We start from the raw sequence: 19,372 nt of genomic DNA, 5'->3' as shown, positions 1-19,372 counted from the left end.
TCCTTTATAGCAGCCAACATCTTGAGTGTTGTTCTCAAATCTTAACCCTGTTCTGCTTCTTAAACTGTTGGTGTATATCCTCCTTAGTCTTCCTCCTGTTCTGCTACCTTCACTTTTACCAGTCATGACCAGATGTTCTAATTTCTCTCTTTTAAGTATGTGCACAAAGAATAGTAGCTGTGTCTTGGTGATCATCTGAAAAAGCTCTTCTTGTGCATCACTTTATTTTATTCTGCCCAAAAGCTGTTTGTAAATGGAAGTTGGCCTTTATATAAAGCGAGAAATCCATGCATTTCTAACATTGACAGGATAGGCATGTTATTTGTCTGCCTGCTTCTTCAATTTTTTTGAAAGTGGATCAAGAATACATCTGATGAGATAATGCCAGATATAAATAGTTAAGCTGCTTAACTGCAAGTGAACATACATAGCAACAGATCCAACTTGGTTAATTCAATCAGTACAATGTGTCCCCATTTAATAATACCAAAGTAATGAAATGAAGCTCTTCCCCACATCATTGGCCATCTTACTTGACTTAAAGTAACTGTTAACTGTTCTTTTGAGCCTGGCTAAAGCTTTTCTTCACAATTTTCTATTTAAAACCCTGCCTGTGTTTCTATCACCTTGTGCTCAAAGGCAGAAGGAAAGGCTTTCCAGAGTAACCTGTCTCGTATCTGGAATGAGGGACTTCCCAACACCATGGGTGAAAGATGTGGGGAGAGAAATTAAAATGAATGGCATTTCATTCACTGTCTTTGGGGAAGCAACATCATAACTTAGTTAATTGTTGTAACCAACCATCTTTTGTCTCCTTTGTAAACTTGTGTGAATGTAGCTCTATTTCCCAATTTTTTTCTGTGGAAAAATAATCGGCAAATCTCAAAATATTTAATTCTCCAATCTCCATGTATCTGTAGTTGAATCTCGTTGTCTCATTGTTTATATGCATGTCCCTCTCTCAGTAGTTAGATGAAAGGCATTTGATCAAGTTCCTTACGGGTATATTTCCAATCCTTCATGCATCACCTGCCCTGCATGCAGGGTGACCAGCACTTGGGGAATAAATGCTGGGGATGTTTTGGCATCCAGGGATGGGGTATTGGGGTATTGGCCAACCTGTCAAAGCAGGGTGCGGGTTTGGGATGGCGGGCGCAGGAGGGCTGGCAAACCAGATGCAGGCAACCTGGGATGCTGGATGAGCGCCTCAAATATGGGACGTCCCAGGAAATCTGAGACAGTTGATCACCCAGCCTGCATTTGGCAGAGTCTGCAGATCGCACACTGGACTTATCAGCTATTTCAGAATCCATCAAATCAGAGCGGAAGGAAATCATCCTCGATCCCGAGGGACTGCCAAGGAAAAAGATATACAGCACAAAATGTTCTGTTTTTTGCCATTAGAGGGTCAACCTGAGTAAATAATAAAGGAAATGAGATTGTTATTCTGATGTAGCAGGGAGGGATCATTGGCAGATTGGCCACTCATCCACAGAGGGGTCAACTAGATTGTCCTTGAAAGTCTATTTTAATTTTGTATCCAGTGAAGAAGCAAGAAGGCTGATTTTGCTTTTTATCTGATAAAATAGATGCCTGTGTTTTCACTAAAATTAGCAGAGGAAATGTTTCTCCATTAGTTTGTGGGTTCATGATTGCGTGATACTAGGTCAATCATTGAAGCCACACAACTTAAATGAGGAAGCCCATGCTGCTGCTGAATAAACTCATTCAGTTCTGCAGCACCTGAATGAATACCCTCTTTCCTCAATAATGTCAATGATAATATCTGCAAAATCATACACTTTGGGCAGAATCGTCCCAGTGGCGGGCGTGAAAAAAGTAATTTTACCAGCCGGCCGTAATGGCGGGTTTTTGCGCCGTATCGTCCCCTTCCCGACACATTCACGGAAAGCACTCTGGATTGCTGGCAGGCGGGCTTGGATTTGCCCCCCAGGCCATGACCTCAACGCTTCCTCGCTCTGGGCACGAAATTTAAAGCGCACCAGAGAGCAGCCTACTTCATGTCTACAGACCAGGACTGCACCAGGTGACTGATGGCCTCGGAAGCAAAGAAAACAGCAGCCCACAAATTTAGTGACGCCTCTCTGGGGCGCGAGCTGTTTGCAGTGGAAGGCCACCGCGATGTCCTCTACCCTCGCTCTGGCCACAGGAGGTCCACCAGAGCCACCAGTCTGGCCTGGGAGGCAGTGGCAATGACGGTCAGTGCCACCGGAGCACAGAGGAGGTCAGCCATCCAGTGCAGGAAGAGGATGAATGATCTCATCCATTCCACCAGGGTAAGTCAACCACCTCATCACTCGCAACTCACACTCACAAACCCATCACACATCCACAGGGATCTCACACCTCAAGGGATAATACCACTAACTCTCTCACACACCCTCACATCTCCATCAGGCTCATATCCTCTAGAGCTGATGTCCTCATCCCATCCATGGCTCTGCCCACCACACAAACGTTCCACGCAGTGCCATGTGTCCTGCTCACACTGTCTCCATCTGTTTTCATGCAGGAGAAGCTGGCTCACAACAGTAGGGAGAGGTCACAGACGAGGGGGTGGAGTGGCCCACATTAGGCCCCTCACTCACTTTGAGGAGCATGCCATCATGCTAACTGGTGATGACATGCACCATGTCTGTGGTGACAGTGAGGTCGGTGATGAACAACCAATTGAGGATCCTGCACCACATCATCCCTCGCTCAACTCAACTGCGAGTGCTCTCTCTCCTGTTCATGACTCTGCTGACATGCACTAATGATTTCTACTTTGGTTCACAGGGAGCTGTGCCAAATGGCTGATGCCCTCAGCCAGCCAGTCCCTCAGCTCCACCCACATCCTCACCTCCAGTGAAGAGGACACCTCCTCCATTGAAGACTGGAAATAAGCAGCCTGGAAGACCCATCACAGCGTTTACCCACACCCTGCACCAGCGAGGAGACACACACCTCGGTGGGACCTGGATCCTAGAGCAGGCTTGGGTTCACAATCTGGTGGTCACCGTGTGGACACGTGTCCGGAGCAGGAGGAGGCAGGTTCAGCCGAGCTCCCTGGCACTCTGAGGACTGCTGGGGAAGAGGCATCTGTGAGGTCCGAGTCAGATGACGAGCCTCTGGTTTCGGCCTTCCAAGTCATCGTGGAGAGTCAGCAGAAAGCAGGGGAACATCACGCAGAGCTGTTGGAAACCCTCAACTGAGTGGCATGCGAGTCAGAGGAGTGCGTCCACCTACTCTCTGATGAAGTGGTGCCTGCATGTGTGTGCATGGTGATCTCCATGGGAAGGATGGTGGATGCCATGGAGACCTTGGCCCAGCAGAATGTGCACAGACCTGCACTTCATCACGGTAGCCAAAGATGAGTTCCTGCAGTGGTAACACAAGGTGGAAATGGGGCATCTCTACACCCTTCCAGGTGCTCCTTCCCCTCAAGGAGTCAGGCTGGGGCCTTTGGGCACCCGAAGAGAGGAGTGTCAGCCGGAAACACCTGGGTCATCCACGCAGGAATCTCAGAGGCTGTTTGCTCCGTCTGGGTCCCCTTTGCCTGTGACCCCCTCAACCTCATATTCTGTCACCGCAGAGGGAGCAGGTGACTCACAGGAGGACAGCCAAAGCGAGTTGGGGCTCTGAAGGCCTCTGCTCTCCAGAGGACCCACGCCAAAGTCATTAGAAACAACGGGGCCAACCATTGCACAGGCTGTCTCCACTCCTGCTGCGGATCTCAGGGCAGCACCTAGAAGAAGTGGTAGGCCTAGAAAAGTTAAAAATTTCTGATCACAAGTGGTTGCACGGCTGAATACGTTTTGTCACTTTATAATCTGAAAACATATTCACTTTGACTGAATAATGTGTAATGTTGTCGTTCAGCTTCATTGACAGGCTCTGTGAGGCCACCCACTGCATCCCAGTTTAGCTGCATGCAGCTGGACCATGAGTGATTCTGGAGGAAGAAGTGTGTGTGTGTGTGTGTGTGTGTGTGTGTGTGTGTGGCAGGGCCCTTTGGAGCCTTGTGCTAGCACTCCCCCACACACGTGGAGCCTTCATCCATCACACTCATCTCACTGTCCCAAGCATTTTAATGCTGGCTGCTGGGGTTCTCTTTCAGTTGTCCATCTGAGCTGACCTGCATCTCCGCCCACCCACTGAGTGCACCCCCATGCAGCTCCTGTGCCCGTCCAACACCAGGCTCCGCTTACTTTCGATTTCGACAATCAGTATATTGTTAGCTCCACTGTCCTTTCCCCTCCTCCTGTCACCCATATCTTTTCCCCCTTCACTGACAACCCTCCAGCATCAACTTCCACCTCCCCATTGTCACTTACCACCCCGAACCCATATCTTTCCAGGGTGTCCAGGTGAACGAGCACGTTCCCGAGAATCCCACCCCCATCGATATTGACGACCTCCTTCCCACCCCCAGGGTCCGTGTCTGCCTCCCAGACCGCAGCAACCACCCTCTACCACTACCAATGCACCCTCACCCTCCCATCCTACTGGCTCCCTCTGCCAAACCTGATACCATCCTGACCTACCATGCCGACCCACAGTTCGTTCCCCAGGAGGCAGTCATCAACTCCACAGACCTCCTCCCTTGCACCTGGACAACCACCCCCACTTATTCACCCCTCCATCCTTACTCGCTCCTTGCCCCAGACACCTTCCCTCCCTCCCCCCAGATACCCTCTCCCCTCTGAACTCCCTTCTACCCCCAGGCACTTTCCCCCCTCCAAACTCCCCCCACCCGCCAGACACAATCCCCCCCCCCCCCCCCCCCCACCCCCCGAACTCTCTTCTCCCCCCCAGGCACTTTCCTCCCCACCGGACACCTTCCCCCACCTCCAAACACCTTCCCTTGCGCCCCCCCACCCCGGGAACTACATCCCTTATACCTTCCTCCCCCCTTACACCCAACTTCCCACTTGCTTCATTCCCTCCGATTACACCTTCCTCTCCCCCCCCCCCCACATACTCCCTCTCACAGTCAACTTCAAACTGCCCTCCCCCCCGAGATCTTTGTTGCCCCCCTCCCAACCTCATTTCCTCCCCCTTCCCCCGCATATGCCTTCCTCTTCCTCCCACCCCAGTACACGTTCCTCTTCCACTCACAGCGAGACTCTCCTCTCCACCGCCCCTCCAATGATCATCCGCAGCAGCTCATGGCCAAGACCTTGATGTTTCGAAGCAGCCTCGAAGCATTAACAGAGAACTCCCACCTTACGAGAGTAGATTCGCGGCGAAGCCATGTCCATGAGAACCCACCCAACGTGCGATGCATGTGTTCCTCCAGAGTCTGGTAGCTGTTGGGCTCCAGCATCTTCTGCCCCTTGGATGTCTGCGATCTGAGCGAGGCCCTAACGGTAAGTCCCGACTTTTACACGCCACACTTGCCCAGATGTGTTCTGGGCCGGCGTAACGGTAATTTGGGTGTTGGAATGGGGGTGGGGGGCAGTTCCGGTCGGGCCTTACTCTGCATCCCATTACTGGGTGTAAATTGGGTTCACGCCGGCTTCCAGCAGGATTCTCGGTCCTGGACCTCATTGGCTGGTCCCGCTGTGCTTTCACGCTGGCGTGAAACCTATTTCTGCCCCGCGTGTCAAATTATCGCCCCCCCCCCCCAACCTGCAGGCCCTCTGTGTCTCCTTCTGAATGTGTATTGTTATGGCTACATGAGGAGGGATGAAAAGATAACTCCCCTATCTTACCACCCCAAGTCTGACCGCAACAGGTTTTGTGAATGATTTGGAAGGATGAAGGTATTTACTCAATGTCCATGTTTAACAGTTTACACACTGACTGCAAAGAAGCGAGCCTGACAGGCTTTCTTGAAGCTTAAAACAAAAAGGGCTTAGTTTTTATTGAGTTAAAAACCCACCCAGGTAAAGATAGCAAAATATTTAAAAAGGTAAACCTGCGCTTCTCGAACTTCCGTGATCCAGGTTCTCACACGCATGAGCATACAGAAATTTACAAGTTACACTGTATGTAGTTACTTTCTTAGCGAAATTGAAGTTCAGTGCTGAAAGATAAAGATATTGAAAGTTCACTGTTTGAGTTCTTGGCTGCATCGTTGTGGCTGCAGCAGAAACCTTTCCAAATTCTTTTAGATTCTAGGGGCAGGATTTTTACCTCGTCGGGCGGGCATGGCGGGCGGGCTCGGGAGCGGTCAGGAAGCCAACCACCGCCCGCGATCGGGCCCCGAAATCAATTTCATAGTAGCTGGCAAATTAACGGCCAGCCAGTGTGAAACGCACGATACAACGCTGAGTGCTGCCTGGGTGGGGGCGGGAGGAGGGCGAGCGCAGAAGTTTGCACTTGTGCTTGGGTGCGCACAATGAAAGCTCCCTGAGGCAGAAGATTTTTAACATCAAAAGTAAAAAACTTACAAATGTTAAAAGCATTTTGTTATAAATGATATTCAACATTTTTTTCATTGTTAATTCCTGTTGGAAACCTCACACAAACATACAGAAATTTACAAGTTACACTGTAGGTAGTTACTTGCCTAGCTAAATTGAAGTTTAGTGCCGAAGGATAAAGATAAAACCCGTGGATGAGGTTTCATAAAAAATCCAAAGGCCGCCTGGCCGATTCACCTGCCTGCCAATCGTAAGGTTAGACGGGCAGCGAAAAATTGAATTCAATTAATACTTTAATGGCCTTAATAGGCTTGTTAATTGTTGGCGGGCGCGCTGCTGACACCAGCGTGCACCTGCCAACTGAAATATCGTGTGAGTGCGCGATGACGTTGGGATGCCCGCCCGACCCGACCCACTCAGCGAAAAATTCAGCCCCAGGAGTTGAGTTGAAGCCCATATAACTGCAATTGCCGGAGACAGTTTCTTCTTAATCCATAATATGTCTCTTCCAGAAGTCGATGAGCTTTTCACCTCGGGTTCTTTCTTATGGAAAATTCACTGTCTCTGTCTTGGATGTTTAAACTATTGAGAGATAGGGCCTTAACTTGGGCGAAGAGAGAAGGGAGCTCCTTTGTGCTCCATTAGCAGACTACTCACTGTTTGCAGCTTGCATGCTGTATTAGAGAGATTTCAAAATGGTTACCTCCGTCACATCAGCTCTCTTTCCCAATAATGTTTTTAGAAGGTGTTTGTTTACCTGATGTCTGAACTGATGGTGCTTTTGTTTCATGGTCGTGGGTGAATAGATTCTGTAATGTCCCAGCCATTAACCCCACTGAATGAGTTATTATCCACCTTGATGAGATAGGAAGACATCTCCATGTACCCATTGTTCTAGTAAACTTTCTGTCTCTGCTGGAGAGATAGTCATAGAGAAATGTAAATGCTATGCCCTGGACATTTCAGTGGATCCCTTTGAAGTGGTTCTTGACATCCTCAGCTGTGAAGTTCCAGATAAGGATGTCCTGGCACGTCTGAACTTTATAGAAACTGGTCACTGGCATTACCAGATATCAGGTGACTTGTGGCAACCATCTATGGTCAGTGTCTTTTCTTGGCTTTAAAAAGCCCTTTATCAACAGTTCAGTATATGTTTGGTCAGCCAGTAAAATTACAGATGAATATCAATCATGTACAAGTCAAATCATCGTGACAGTATGCAGTCGGGAGCGGTACACCATTCTGTATGCACAAAACAAACTGCAACTCACATTGGAAGGAATGAGAAACATGCATATGGAACTTTCAGGAATAGTTCCAAGCATCATGTGAGGCCAGCATTATTCTTTGCAATGGTACACGTTGAACTTGGTCATATGGAAAAATTGATTTCATTGCGAATTCGTAACCCTTCCTTTGGGAAGTGGCACATCCGTTTTATTTGTATAAAATGTAATTATGCATGTTTTCTTCCATATTGTTCAGCATCACACTTTGAACACTTGACTGAACTGTATCAATACAGACTCATGAAATTCTACCAAAGTTAAAACTCAACTGCTCAACACTCCATGTTCTTTCATCTGCCAATTATTTTCTCAGTGACTGTAATTTCTGACATTCAAAATGAAGCTTGTAATATGATAGAAATGAAAAATTGCATATGTAATATGTATATTGTTGTGGAATATGTAATATGTATATGTGTACCTGTAGAATTTTTTGGGACCTTTGGACATTTCAATTTGGAGGCACCAGTATCTTTTCAATGTTTGGGGTTAATGTTCAACTCACAGATATGGATTTTGTCAGCTGAAAGGAGTTTCCAACTAAAGCTATAATTGCAGGCCCTACAATACCAGAATCTGAAAGTGGCAAATATCCCAACATGCATCTGTATAATTCAGTTCAACTGCCGTGCAGTAACAGGATAATTATAGGATGGTGTTGTTTCTGTTTTGTAATGCATTCAAAGTGGTTGTACCAGCTGCATTTCATTTATTTATACTCCCCTTAGAACTGCAAAACAAACAGCAAAATAAAACGATTAATGTAAGTAGTGTAAGTTCTGGAACAACCGCGCTGCAATTCAGGTTTGGAGGAAGATTCTTAATTAAAATCTTGATTTTTAACTGTTTATCTAAACAAAACCCTTTATTGACACCCCATACTGTTGGATAATTAGTAAATTTTCTGGGGAGAATTTTCTCCCCGTCGGTGTGGGGGGTGGGGGGGCAGGGGTGGTGTGTGTGTGTGTGTGTGGTTGGGTAGGAGCGGGCGCGGGCCAGTGCGCAGCCGATCGTTGCCCGCGATCGGCTGAGCGCTGTCATTTTGCGCCAGCGGGCCAATTAAGGCCCACCCAGCGTGACACGCACCCGAAAGCGCTGAGGACAGAGCTGCCTCAGGGAGATTAGTGTGATTTTTAAAAATTTTAATAATAAATTTTTTAAAAAGATATTTCCCTTCATGTGACAGTGTCGCATGAGCTGGGACATGTCAATGAACTTTAATTAAAAAGTTTATAAGCCCTTCATGAAACCTCATCCCGCCCGCCCGTGGATGAGGTTTCATGATAAATGCGAAGGCCGCCTGGGCTCTTCGCCTGCCCGCCAACCTTAAGGTTGGACGGGCAGCTCAATTAATTGCTTTAATTAGTTTTTAAATCGCCTTAACAGGCCTTTGACAGTTTGGCGGGCGCACAGCCGACTGTGCTGCGCGCCCGCCGAACTGAGGATCAGAATGACGCATCGGCGAGCGCGGCCCACCCCTGCTCGCCGACCCAAAGATTCTGCTCTCCGTTTTTTAATCATTGTAAAATAAAAACCCACACCCTAAGCACATGGACAGGAATAGTAAAGTGCTCTCTCTAAAGTTAATTATTAACTGCTCTGTGGTATGTGACGAGAACAAGCTTATCTATTTATCTATTTGCCGTGGGTGAGGAAAACGTTATTCAATTTTCAGCAACTGATCAAAAATAATTAGTACATTATCTCTGAGGCGATTTCTTAAAACTTTCAAGATCTCTTCATTAGATTTGTGCAATCCGCACCCATTTTCTTAGCCTAGCAGTGAAACCTCTGACTTACTGTAAACACTAAACAAAAAACTTGCTGATATAATGAAAAACTGATTCATAAAGCTAGTATATTAGTTTGTACTTCAATACTGTGTTGGCCCAACCATATTTTGGGAATATTGCAACCATTTCTCAGTTCATATGATTTTTGGAATGGTATTGCCATGGCATTTTAACAGTTTGCAGGTTTCTGGTAGGAACCAACACTGATGAGTTCAGTTCCTGCCGACTTATGGCAGGAAGAGACCCAGCCGATTTTAAGAGTCGTGCCTCTTTTAAGTCTCGACAGTCAACTTCCACCCATTTTGGGTGGGAAGCTAGCAGAAAACTGCACCGTCTGATAGCTGCCTGCCCACTGCTGGGCTGCCTTGCAGGGAACCTGTCAGTTCCAGCAGCTCCTTTCAGGGTGTAGCTGGGTAAGTAATTGATGGTTTTAACTGGTTCCTGCCAGGTGGGTAGGGTTAAAATGAAACCCTGTGTATCATAGCACAGAAGTTTGTGCATTCAAGCTTGGATGACACTGAATGCAGTATTTGAGGAAGTGCTGCCTTGTTGGGTGTGCCAACCTTATAGATGGGGCATTAGTCTGAAGTCTTCCTGGTTTCTGGGGGTTCTGTAGTATGCCGAAGATCCCTTGGAATTGTTGACTGATGACCATCCTGCCCTGGCTAGCACTCATTCAGTAGTACTGCTGGAGAGAAAATCAACTGGTCATTCATCTCATTGCTATTCATGGTCATGGCTAGTGCAGAAATAACTACTGTATTTGCCTACATCAGTTACTGTTTTCCCAAATGTAATTTATTAAAATGCTCTGAACTGTGAAAAATCATTATATAACTTGAAGTACTGCATTATTCAAAATATGTGCTAGAGCAGAAAGGGAAACTCAAATAAGGGTTGCATGATAATTACTTTCCCTCAAGATATGTTTAGTAAATTTTGGGGTTGACCCTTTTGACACGTTTAGCAGCCAGTTCTAATGTTGGAATGAATGGTAGAAGAGATGCTGTTCAATCCAGCCATGGGTCTCAGTGGAGATATAACAGCATAGTGACAGACTGCTCTTTATTGCTATTGCCTTAGGCCCATGATATTCAAACTAAAATCTGTGGACTACATAAAGCCTATCAGTCCTGGCAATGTGATCTTGAAGCCCAGACAGCTCACTTGTAACTGTGTTTATATTAATTATTCACTGGCTGTGGCCCATGAAGACAAAATACTTGGACGCTGTTAGAGACATAGTGCAAGTATACTTAAATTTTTTTTTAAAATTACCTAATTTTAATTTCTGCTGCAAAGGCTATGGGCCCAGAATAATAACTAAGAAGCTTGACTATCCAGGACAAAGCAGTCCACTTGATTGGGACCCTATCATTTACCTTAAACATTCACTCCCTTCACCGCCGCTGCACAGTGGCAGCAGTGTGTACCATCTACAAGATGCATTGCAACAACACACCAAGGCTTCTACATCATGAGCAGCAGTTGATAGAACACCATCACCTGCAAGTTTTCCAAGTTGCACACCAATTTGACTTGAAACCATATCATCGTTCCTTCACTGTCACTCGATCAAAATTCTGAAACTCCCTCCCTAACAGCACTGGGGGGGAGTCTTGGAACACCGCACAATCTAGATCGGAAGCTCTGTTGTGAGCTGCTGTTTGTGGCATTGAAAGCCAGAGAGTTTATTTTAATTTAGGCTAGACATTTATCGCCCATCCCTAATTGCCCTTGTTCAGAGAGCACTTACGAGTCAACCACATTGCTGGAGTCACATGTAGGCCAGACTAGGTAAGGATGGCATCATTAGACTCCTAATTTCAGATTTTTATTGAATTCAAATATCACCATCTGCTAAGGTGGGATTTGAACCCAGGCCCAGAGACCCATTATCCTGGGTCTCTGGAATACTGGCCCAGTGACAATACCATTATGCCACTGCCTCCCCTGGCACCTATCCCAACTGGCACTGAGAGTCCAACATGGGAAGATAGCGCACCTGAGCTTCCCTCTAGGCCAATGATGGATCTTCAGCTTTCATTGGGTCCCGGACCATGCCCGGGTGGGTCACTTTCAGGTCACGAATGCTCCCTAGCTGTCCTCCTGAGCTATAGGTCTCAAGTTTTTCTTTGGGCTAACCCCAAGTCTGGTGCTCTCCCTCAAGGCTCCCACAAGTACTTTTTGAATTAGGCTTTTAAGGATTAAAAAAAAGCTAAGGGATTAATTATAAGGTTGCCTAAATGTTTGGAAACAAGACATGTAGGTGTTTCTGATTGTGTTTTTCCATTCGTACAGTAGAGATTGCATGAAATGAAATGTCAGTTTTTTTGTGGGGGCACATAGTCCAAATCTCTCTTTTAATTTACGGTATATACACTTTTAAAGTTGCCACTGCGTATTGGACATTCTTGTCTTGGGTGAGACAGAATGAGGCAATTCCACTATTTACTGCAAAGACAGTCAACTCTTCTAAAAAGAGATCGAAAAGGAAGTATTCATGCCTGTTTAATTAGAATCCTCAGTGGGGCCCATATCTAAAGCATTAAGTAGATATCAAAAATTGTTTTTACAGGCCAGAGAATACAATTTCAGTGAAATTTTCTGAAGGCAAAGGTTAATATTTTGACTAAGATTTTAGTCACCTCATTAGCAGCCCTGAAGCCTTTGTATTACATAGTTCTACAGCACAGAAGGAGGCCATTCAGCTCATCATGCCTGTGCTAGCTCTCCGAAAGAACTGTCCATCCCCTGGCCCTTCATAACTTTTAGAATATTTTCAAATATTTATCTACATCTCTTTGAGAAGTAATTTGGATTCTGTTTCTCATGATCTTTTGATATGATATTCCAACTACCTTCTGTGTAAAAGAATTTCTATTAACTTCTTCCTTTATTCTTTTTGACAATGATCTTAAATTTGTGGCCTCTAGTTACTGACTCACCAACCAGTGACAATAGCTTTTCTCTGTTTACTTCTCTCTTTACTTTACTTTACCCTTCATAATTATGTACAGCATGATCAGCTCTCATCTTAGCCTTCTCCATTTTAATGAAAAGAATTCCAATTTTTAGTTTCTCCTAATAATTAAATGTTCCATCTTAGTGACACTCTTTAGGAGCTACTCCATGTTCTTGACACCCTTTTTAAAATAGGATACCCAAAAATGATATTCTAACTGTGGCCTAATCATTGATTCCTGTAAGTTTAGCATAACTTTTGCATTTTTGTACTCTATGCCTCTACAGAACTTACAATACCATCTGTGTTTTTTAAAATTTCAGTTTAATCAACTGATTGTCACACTTTTGAAGATTTGTTATCTAAACTCCAAACCCATCTACTTCTACCTTTCCTTTTTGAGTTGTACATGTTTTTGTTAACTGATGGAACGGCTAATTGGAGAGCCTGAGAACCTCACCTTTTTGATGATGTAATTGAATTCATAACTAGTAAGAAGCCTGTCTTTTCCCAGCTCCCACTCCAAAATTCCACTTGTTAGTAGTGTAGAATTGGCTTCATGTGTAAATATTTGTAAGGTTTGCAAGATCCCGCATTTATCTCTCTGGGCTGAATGGAAAATTTATTTTCCAGATGATTTCTTGAAGCTTTGAATTTAGCGTGGCAGTTTTGGATATGTATATCTTCTTGGCATTCTTAAAAAGCTGAGTTGGAGGACTGTATAAGTAAAGGCACTGCATGCTAAAACTACAGACCAAGAACCTTCAGTTCCTTGTCTGTGCTGATATCAGTCATAATTGAAGCTGATTATGGTTTAGTCATTCGCACTTGACATATGCACAAAATTGTGCTTCACATGGTTTGCCACAGAATCAAGTCGCCTACAAGTGTTTGCTGTTTAAGCTCACATATACATGGTGGTTCTTGGCTCTTCCTGCAATGGCTTATAGAATTTTTCCATCGAGTACTTGGCCCAGGAAGACCACTGGTGTGATTCCTGGCTAGGGTTGAGAGGGTTGATGATTTTAGTCAGAGTAGCAGACATTAAAATTGACCTTTGCACTTCTGGATTAGCGAGCAGGAAACTGGTCAGGGTTCCCACTTCTGGTCAGTATTGGAATTGTGCAGATGTAGACATTGGGTGAGGGCAGAATTGAGCCGGTTGCAATGCCCTTGATGGATGCAAGCTAATGTGCGTGCATGAATAATGGATTTCTGGATGATGCAATGGAGGTTGACAAGATGTCAAAGTTTCAGTGGGGCCAGGGGAGGCAAGCATTAAAAGATTCTAAAAAAGAGAAAATGGCTGTTTGGATATGTCATTGTTGAATGCCTTCCGCAGGGAACGAGAAATTGGAGTGAGAAAACAAAAATAAAATCAGTTAGATATTGTTGTCTGCATCTTCATTGTAGCTACAATTCTGGGCATCTCAGCTCTACTGAATATTTGGGTTAATAGCTATCCTCTGCTAGTCCAAGCTAGGTCAGAATTCTTATTACCTGCTATATATTTTGAGCTAAAATTATTATTGAGCCCTTATTAGCTCATCTCCGAGAGGTCGCTATATCAGCTACCCTGCCTATTTGGATAACTTTAAATTCCCTTATTTTTCATTTTTCTTTTTCATTAATTCATAAAGTATTTTGTTCATACTAGTTAAAACATGAATAACATTTCATTGTTTAATATTATAATAGTGAACTACTTACAGCATAGTAGAGCTATTCCTATTCTGTGTTCTTATGCTTAATGTGTACTACATGGCAAATTGACAGGCAAAACAACGTGCTTCCTTTCAAAAACAGATAAAATTAATGGAATGAAAATCGGGCGCGCCCTATAAAGGGTGGGAGATCCGTTCCTTTATGCTTCTGCCAAGGAGGAAAAGTTGAAATTTATGCCCAGTATCACCTGGGACTTGATTTAATTTTGCACGCATCTATATGCATCATGATCTACGGCCAACTCTGTCAATAGAAGTGAGCCTTTACCAATGGGTTGGGATGGAGCATGTGGGCGGATCAAGAATTAAGGAAAAAACCTTCAGATATTTAAGCTTTTCCAGATATTGTTATGATTTTAAAAAAATAACTTGAATTTGTTGTTAATCTACGTTAGTTAAAATTATTGCTTTATATCAGTTTAAATGCAATGAAAAGCTAAAAACATTAAGTCATTCCTAGACAAATAATTGTTTCAGAATAAATACAGCTTTTCATAAATGTAACCCGTCTTTATATTTGGAATGATTACAGCTGTGTTGGCGTGGAAGAGGATGAGGCACCAGACATTGATATCTATCATTGTCCAAATTGTGAGAAAACTCATGGCCAGTCTACGAGTAAGTTGTTGTACAACTTGATTTTGTTAGAAGACGAAAGAGTAATCAGCAAGAGATATTCTTTATGTTCATGTGCCGTGCCATAGTATTTTTAAAACAATGTTTGTTACTTGCTATGTCTAACAAAAGGTTGCAACTTTTCTCCAGCTCGATACACAGGTTTTGAAAAGTTAACCTTGTAAATAATTTGACAAAATTATTAGAGCATCTGTATGACACTGGGATCTTGATTTTCAATAAAGGGATACCAGAGACTCTTGAGTAATTGGTTCCTTTGATTTAATGCTACAAAAACTTAAGTCAGATTCTTAAGAAATGAATAGCTGTTCTGTCACCAATGGACTTTATAACTCCCAATTTCATTGTTTTTAATCCTGCAAAGTCGAGCATACGTGGTCCACAGTTAGCCAGTCTTCCATTGGGTATATCAAGCTTTTACTGTGCTTGTTATCCTCAGCCACCCTGACATTGGAGTCTTGTAGTGCTGAGGTTCATTATAGCAATCCTGCCGCTATCCTTACTGGGGACAGTTGAGACCAGGGATTGAATCTGCGACCTGTTCAGAGTCACGGTCCCTCTGCAAAAAGACTGTGAAGTTTCACAGCATGAATTTGAAATGTGATAGAAGTGTCATAGGATTATTTCAACCCTGGAACCTACAATCACCTAACAGATTGATGTAGTGTACAACAGAGGAACATAGGAGAGTACAGGAGTGGAAAAAACTCAGTACTTCATCTGGCTGGCCTCAAAAATTCTGTTGTTTTCTTACTGACTCTCCACGAGGAGGCATGTTTTTCAATAAACTGTCCTACTCACTGTGGCAGATTTGAAAATCAAAAATGTGTTCTGACAACTGGGAAACTCTGAGATTTCCCCATTGGCTCCCCCAGACTGGAGTATCACATTTAAAAAAGGGAAGAGAACTTTGGATCCTTGAACTGTCGCACCTGTTTGAAGCCCTTTAAATGGAAATTGTCGTTGACGTGGCTTTAATTGACTGTTGGCTTTTGACCTACTATATACCTACTTGACAGCTAGAAAAAGATTTAACGTTTAATTTCGGGGATAGGAATAAAGATTCTAATGCATGTAGGATTCTTGAGGAGATCTCACATCTGATGAAGATTTAAAACTCAATTCCACTATTATAAGTACAACAGTTATATCTATAATGGTTATGTCTACGCTTGAAGGAGGGTTTATGTTACGCTTCAACATTTCCCAAAGAATTATCTGGAAAGCTTCCCTTTTGACCTTGAATCCAGCATCCTTGGATTTGAATATGGCATTGCTTAAATTTATACAGCCTCCTCTTTGAACCTTTGATTTGATGTGTTGTAAATTTCTTGATGTGGCAAACTGGCATTCTAGTGACTCTTTTGTTAGGTAGTGGTGAAGACGTGTTGAATTTCATGATGTGCATCACCTACCTTGTCTGCCATGATAACATAATAGTGTATGGTGCTCACTCTAAATTTATCAGGGAAGATGGCAGCTCCATTCAATTACAGTCAAATTATTAGTTTCTGTTTTTTGGCAGGGGGGTGTTGGGGGTTTGTGGGGTTGTAGGGGGGTGCTCACAAGTCTGAATGGAATTTTGTGGATTTAAGAAGATCTTTTTGCTGGTGTAAATACCATATATATTAATATAAAGGTTGAATTTTTGAGGCAAAAAGTTAAGGGGTCAACTTCTACATGGGTAATGTTTTTGAGGGGCTTATTTTCAACTACTCACGCTCGTGGCTCACACAGCCAGCAGAGAACTGCTGGGTTTTCAGTCTCTCAGTGTAAGATGCGCATGGCTCGCAAGGAAGTGGATTGGTGCCAGAAGGATGCCTAAAAAGGTAAATTTTAATAATCCCTTTACTTTTCCTGTGGGGCCTTAGGACTGATCATGACAGCTCAGTGAGTTTAGTTCCATTTCTGGGAAAGTTTAATACACCCATGGCTCACATGCACTGTGTACACTGACTCTGCAGCGTGTTCCAATCTTTCCCCTGTCATTTCATTGAGAAATTAAACTTTTACTAAAGTTTCCTGATATCTCTGTGGGCGTATTGCACTCTGACCTGGCACTAATGCAGAAAGATCAGAAAACTGCTTCAAATCCTGGTCTCTGCTGTGTTATTCTCAACACAGAGTGAGCTGAATTGGAGCGGAGTGTCCTTGGAAAGTCGGGGGTCGGCTTTTATACAAGATATATGGAAAATTTAAGGATTTTTTGGCTAAAAGTCAGGGTCAAATTTACACAAGATCGGCTACTATTTGCAGTAAAATGTATCACAAACTTCACTCTAGTATCCTATGGAAGGTAAACTTTGAATAAATCTATTACAATTATGGAAAAGGACCTATTGGTAAAGTGTAGTACATCATTATTAGCAGCTAGAGAGTAACAGCTTTGGTTTAAAGACCTATTTATTTGGGAAGGATGGCGTGCATGGCAATGCATACACAGTAGGATTACTATCTATTGCGTTGTCTTCAGCAGGGTTCAGGTGCTGAGAAGATCCTAGAAGAGCGAGAACAGGGACAAAGATGGCATTGAAAGGCTGGACATTAGCAGGTGGCAGTCTTGGGAATGCAGCTTGAAGTTGTCAAACTAGCTGAATATTTAATTCTGTATATAAACAAAAGGCATTTTAGGCAGTCTGCTTTCAAGAAATAACTAAAGTTCTATTTTTTCTTTTGCACCATTCTAGTTTAATATACATAAATTTCAAATAATACGACACTGTTGAAATCTAATTTTTATGTCTAAGTCCTGATTCAGCACACCTTGTTTTGTATCAATTGGTTACATATGTTAAGGTTCTTGGCAAGAATGCATTGCTGGTTGACAGGCTGCATATCTTCATAGTTTGACAAGTTTAGTTTTGCATCTGGCTGTGCAGGGGAAGACGTTGATAATCACAATTTTTTGACAGCCATGGAAATTGCTATGTTTTGTTTCTAATAATATTAATTGTATAGCTGGTAAAGTTTGTGCAGGTTTTCCAGATAAGTGTTCAATACTCCTTTTGTTGGAGGGTTCTCTGCTAGCTGAAGCATCACACCACAAGTTATTATCCTTAATTGCTGCCTGGACCAGATCAAATAGTATGAAAAACAGCAAAAAAATCACTTGCGGGCTGCGTGAATTGTGCTTTTTTTCCTTGCCTGTATATAAACAACAGTTACTCAAACTGGCTTCTTGAGTGTTAGAGCTGCCTATTTCATGGTTGGTCCTGTTGTACCCCATATATTTAAGTCACGAACGTTTGTAAGTAGTCGCTGCATATTTCATGTTTTCTTAGCTTCTTTCAATGGGCAAAGCATATGTGTAAAGCATGTCAAGTTTAATTTCAGTGTTGGTTGAGGCCAGTACCTCTCATCTTGCAGTATTCACCTTGTTCTATTACTTGCTTCCTCTTGGAAGATTTCAACTTAATCCTTAAGATGCTCTTTGTAGTATTTTATCAGTTCAAATCACAAATTCTAGGCTTGGAGGAACATTTACTTTCTGCTTTGAAGATGTAGTGAAGACTTTCTTTACAACAAGAACAAACTGGTTGATTGCCTTGAATTTCAGTAACAAGTACCATTATTTGTGGGTTTAACAGCATCTGTGGAGAGAAAGTCAGAGTTAAAGTTTCAAGTCCGTATGACTCTTCTTCAGAACTAAAGAGTAAAATTGTGATGAAATTTATACTGTTTAAGGGGAGTGGAGCAGGTGAAGCTGGATAGAAGGCCAGTGATAGGTGGGGGCAAAGAAGAGATTGACAAAGATGGCATGAACAAAAGGACAAAGTGGGTGTTAATGATAGTGGTAGTGGCTAAAGGAGGTATTGATAGTGGCATTAAGGTCAGAAAGCAGAATGTGATGATAGCAGGACAAGGGTAAGCACTCTGGAAAGAACAACATGGGGGAGAATTTTCTCCCTGTCGGGCGGGTTGTGCGGGAGCGGGTGTGGGTGTGCGTGCAGCCGATCGCCGCCTGCGATTGGTTGGGCGCTGCCATTTTACGTGGGTGGGCCAATTAAGACCTGCCCAGCGTGACATGCACCCAGAAGCTCCCTGTGGGGGTGGGGGTGGAGGGCTTGGGGGGGGTTGTTGCCTGAGTTGGGGCCTGCGCTCTTTCGCACATGCGCATGAAAGAGCGCGGAAATCTCCCTGAGGCACAGGGCTGCCTCGGGGAGATTAGTTTAACAAATTTTAATAAAGAAAAAAAAAAATTTTTAGGACATGTCCCCTCATGTGAAACTGTCGCATGAGCTGGGACATGTCTATGAATTTTATTAAAAATTTTTTCAAACCTTTAAACACCTTCATGAAGCCTCATCATGCCCATGGATGAGGTTCCATGAAAAATGTGAAGGCCGCCTGGGCCCTTCGCCTGCCTGTCAACCTTAAGGTTGGATGGGCAGCTCTGTTTATTGTTTTAATTGATAGTTAACTGCCCTATATAGGCCTCTGACAGTTCGGTGGGTGCGCAGCCGACTCGGGTGCACGCCTGCTGCACTGAAAATCTGAATGAAGCGAGGTGACACCGGGACACATGCCCGACGCCACCACGCGCCATTTTACACCTCGGTGAGCGGGCCCCACCCCCGCTCGCCAAGCTGAAGAT

At 43.9% G+C, this 19,372-nt stretch overlaps 1 protein-coding gene across 3 annotated transcripts in view; it reads left to right on the top strand.

Moving 5' to 3' along the window:
- phf2 (PHD finger protein 2) overlaps positions 1–19,372 on the top strand; it is a 151,334-nt gene that overhangs the window by 25,806 nt on the left and 106,156 nt on the right. For 2 of the 3 annotated variants that reach the window (XM_078543487.1, XM_078543483.1), the window contains exon 2: positions 14,675–14,760. The exons of the other annotated variant lie outside the window; for it this stretch is intronic. In XM_078543487.1, coding sequence (XP_078399613.1) covers positions 14,675–14,760 — 86 coding nt within the window. The remainder of the gene's footprint in view (positions 1–14,674; positions 14,761–19,372) is intronic. 3 annotated transcript variants of the gene reach the window in all.

This window comes from Cetorhinus maximus, chromosome 6, assembly GCF_964194155.1.
Source record: "Cetorhinus maximus chromosome 6, sCetMax3.hap1.1, whole genome shotgun sequence".
In the NCBI taxonomy this organism is placed as follows: Eukaryota; Metazoa; Chordata; class Chondrichthyes; order Lamniformes; family Cetorhinidae; genus Cetorhinus; species Cetorhinus maximus.
The sequence above is the reverse complement of the archived record's forward strand: the minus strand, read 5'-3'. Positions and strand labels throughout refer to the sequence as shown.